The sequence below is a fragment of the Sphaeroforma arctica genome (genome assembly GCF_001186125.1).
Source record: "Sphaeroforma arctica JP610 unplaced genomic scaffold supercont1.125, whole genome shotgun sequence".
NCBI classification, from domain to species: Eukaryota; class Ichthyosporea; order Ichthyophonida; genus Sphaeroforma; species Sphaeroforma arctica.
The window spans coordinates 1-3,126 of NW_014040433.1; the positions used below are offsets into that span (position 1 = coordinate 1).

The following is a 3,126-nucleotide window of genomic DNA, read 5'->3' on the forward strand; positions in this document are numbered from 1 at the left end:
ACGTAGTTGATTTTTTAAATAATAGTTTCTACTTCTCCATGCCTAACGTAAAATAATATTCAATGTATTTTTACCAGCTTAGAAAACAACGCTTGAGATTATATCAAATAGTTTATCGCACCATTTACACTCTATATACCTGATAGCTAAGTTTTCGTCGCTAGCCAACTCTAGTTTGATCATCGCGTGCACCAAATCCGATCCTAAGAACGAATTGTGGTACGGTATGAGGCGATAGAAGCGCGTTCGGATATCCACCGTGGCGCAGAGCTTGCGAGCAATCGCAAGCAGCTCTTGGTCAGCTATCCCACCGGCAGACATAGTGTCTCGATCTTGTACGCCAAATATATGGCTGTATATACGCGTTTAATGTATCAATGTGATGCGCAGACTGTGTCAGCAGCCCATCTAACCAGGAGTCCTAAGAACACATCTATCTAACATATTGTTGTATAATAAATTCAACCAAAGCGACTCTATTATTGTATGTAAATATGTAAATATGTACAGTACCTTTTTTATTTTGGACTTTTTTTTGGTACAAAAATATATATACATATATTTGTTTTATTCACAAGCAGACAAGACTGCAGTGATGACGTTACCACATCAATGACCTCAAGCTGATGCAATTGAACTACGAACTATGTAGTGATTATTTACTGATTAGTGACCTGTGAAGCATGATGTATAATTTTAGCGAATATGAGTACATATTTTTTACTGTTCTATTTTTGAAGTACTATTGACTACTCTGGGGTTGGTACAAATGGAAAATTCAATGAACCCCTCTTATTGGTGACTATGAGAGCAACATGCATTTCAAAATCCTGAGGGCTGAGGGCCTGAGGCTAATCTTCGGGGCCTTGCGCAATAGTATTATACAACACGCATTGTACATGCATGCTAAATTTTAATGGATGTATGGTTCATGGCATAGTAGTACTAGAAAAAGTACATACACTTTAACTTTTTGACCGTGCAAATAGACAGTAACATTTAAGCATACCCGCTTAGAGGAGTGGAGACAAGGGTGACAACCGTTTAGTGTGCTGTAAACCCTATTCCTATTCCCGATAAAACCGAGCACTCCTTTTCGTAGTGCTTCACTATCAGGTCTACTTCACAACTTATCACGGATGATCATAGTTGTAACCTTTAGGCTTAAGGATGGCAAGTAGTGTTTACTGGGATTAATTTCTACGAGGATTTGTGATCAATTACCTATAATTAATTGGTCACAATTGTACCAAATTCTATGATATAGAAATAGTATATCACAAGTGCCGCAAGCAACCCAGACTCCACGAAATAGACTGTCCTTTGGCTGTTTACAATACATTATTACAATACTTCCCACGGACGATCAATTTCGAATAGGACGTATGCCCTCGAAACCACGATATGCCTGTGTTTGATCATTCACTTTTAACAGTGCAGTATTCCAATACATCCCACGAACGATCAATTTCGAATAGGACTTTTGCCATCGAACACACGATATGCCTGTGTTTGATCCTTCAATGGGGGTTTTGCCCTCAAAACCACAATGTGCCTGTGTTTGTATTGCTTTATCTACGCAGCAACCAGTCCCATCTACTTCAAAACTTTACTGGGTTAGTTCCTTTTACATAGGTACGTGGCTTTTGTTACTCTATCCTTATTCCTGTGTGATGTAGCCAGTAGCAGATTACATGCGCAGCAAGCTTCCCAGCCACCAGGAAAATAGTTGGCTCTTGACTATTTACGAAACAGTCATTTGGCTCTGACATCCACTCTAGTACTAAACTTTGCTCACTGATGACTCTGGAACGGGACATGTACTAACTTGGGCCTAACAGCTGTGCTTATGGGTTGCCGTAAAAAGTATGTCCCCTCTAGTCGGCCTGATACTCCGAAACGCTAAGTACCATGTTCCGTACAAATTTTCATTATTCGTTTTACGAAGTCTTAGCCATTTGGTTTGTTCGCCCATCCCCTGACCACCACTCTACCCGTCTCCATATGTCTAGCATACTACTTATGGCCTGCGTTTAAAGCCTTTGTTCTATTCATTTCGCTTTGTATACCAAATATCCCAATGTTCCGGCAGCCACCAGGGCCACGCCGTGTGGATATGGTCTGACTGTGAGTGCATTGTGTTTCCATGTGAACCAAGGTAGTCGTTCTTCTGCTCCTGACTCCTTCACCAATCGCCTCGCATTATGTACGGCCAGAGTGGTTGCCTTATAGGAGGGGTCTGAAGGGTTCATCTTCGTCTCGAGTTCTGGTGCGGTGCGAGGTTGCGGTAGAGATCAGTATTTGATTTGCCGCCCCATGATAAAACTGTAGGCAGTGGTTGAACTACTGACCAATATGATTCGCACTAGTGTGGTGCAAAAGTAATGCACACACCCAGGCATGATATAACTATATATATATATATATATACCATGCATGCATGAAAATTACATATATTGGTGAACTGAAAAAGCGCATATAAGGATGCTTCTATTTGCTGCATATGCATATGCATATGCCTATGCCTATGCTCACACGCAGTGAGAACAGAAACAATGCCACCAAGAGTTCGGTCAGTCTAAAGATGGAATCGGCTACATGTTATCAATCGCCTCAAGATGACTTGCTAATATATGAAGGGCACGCCGAAGTATTGTGAAATTTACACATGGATCGAAACTCTAGTGTTTTCCCGTTTTTGCATTCGAATCTCACATATACAACTTGATTGCACTATTCGTCGACAACTCACCTTTCAGTTGTTCGTCAAATATTAACGCTACGGCGTCCATGTTCTTAGAGTCAAGCATGTATCGAACAGCCAGCCCCTTGCGAATCTTCACCACTTTCTGAAAGACTCGTGGATTGTTGTAGCAGGAGTTCAACGTAGCAACAGCCATTACCTACGGAGTGAACGAATACATGGTTGTCAGCAAATAGACGCAACCCAGTAACCGAAAAAAAGCATGTAAAATATTGAGTGTTGTGCAATCAATGTACTCATACAAAACTATGTGTGTCTAGTACACAGTATGTATTGATCCAAACGCCTCCGCGTCAACTGTAGATTACATAATCATATTCGATATATATATATGTGTGTGTGTGTGTGTGTTTGTGTGTGTG

At 40.9% G+C, this 3,126-nt stretch overlaps 2 protein-coding genes across 2 annotated transcripts in view; both read right to left on the minus strand.

Moving 5' to 3' along the window:
• Nucleotides 1-139: 139 nt before the first annotated feature.
• On the minus strand, nt 140-321 carry SARC_02706 (hypothetical protein; the record flags this gene model as incomplete). The annotated part of the gene is made up of 1 exon (XM_014303505.1): nt 140-321. A coding segment is annotated over one exon (182 nt), but the record flags the coding sequence as incomplete, so codon positions are not given.
• Nucleotides 322-1,554: 1,233 nt separating this feature from the next.
• SARC_02707 (farnesyl-diphosphate farnesyltransferase) overlaps nt 1,555-3,126 on the minus strand; it is a 3,627-nt gene continuing 2,055 nt past the window's right edge. Inside the window, exons 3-4 of the mRNA XM_014303506.1 lie at nt 2,753-2,903; nt 1,555-2,266 (exon numbers count right to left, since the gene is read on the minus strand). Of these exons, the coding sequence (XP_014158981.1) occupies nt 2,052-2,266; nt 2,753-2,903 (366 nt within the window). The 3' untranslated portion in view covers nt 1,555-2,051. The remainder of the gene's footprint in view (nt 2,267-2,752; nt 2,904-3,126) is intronic.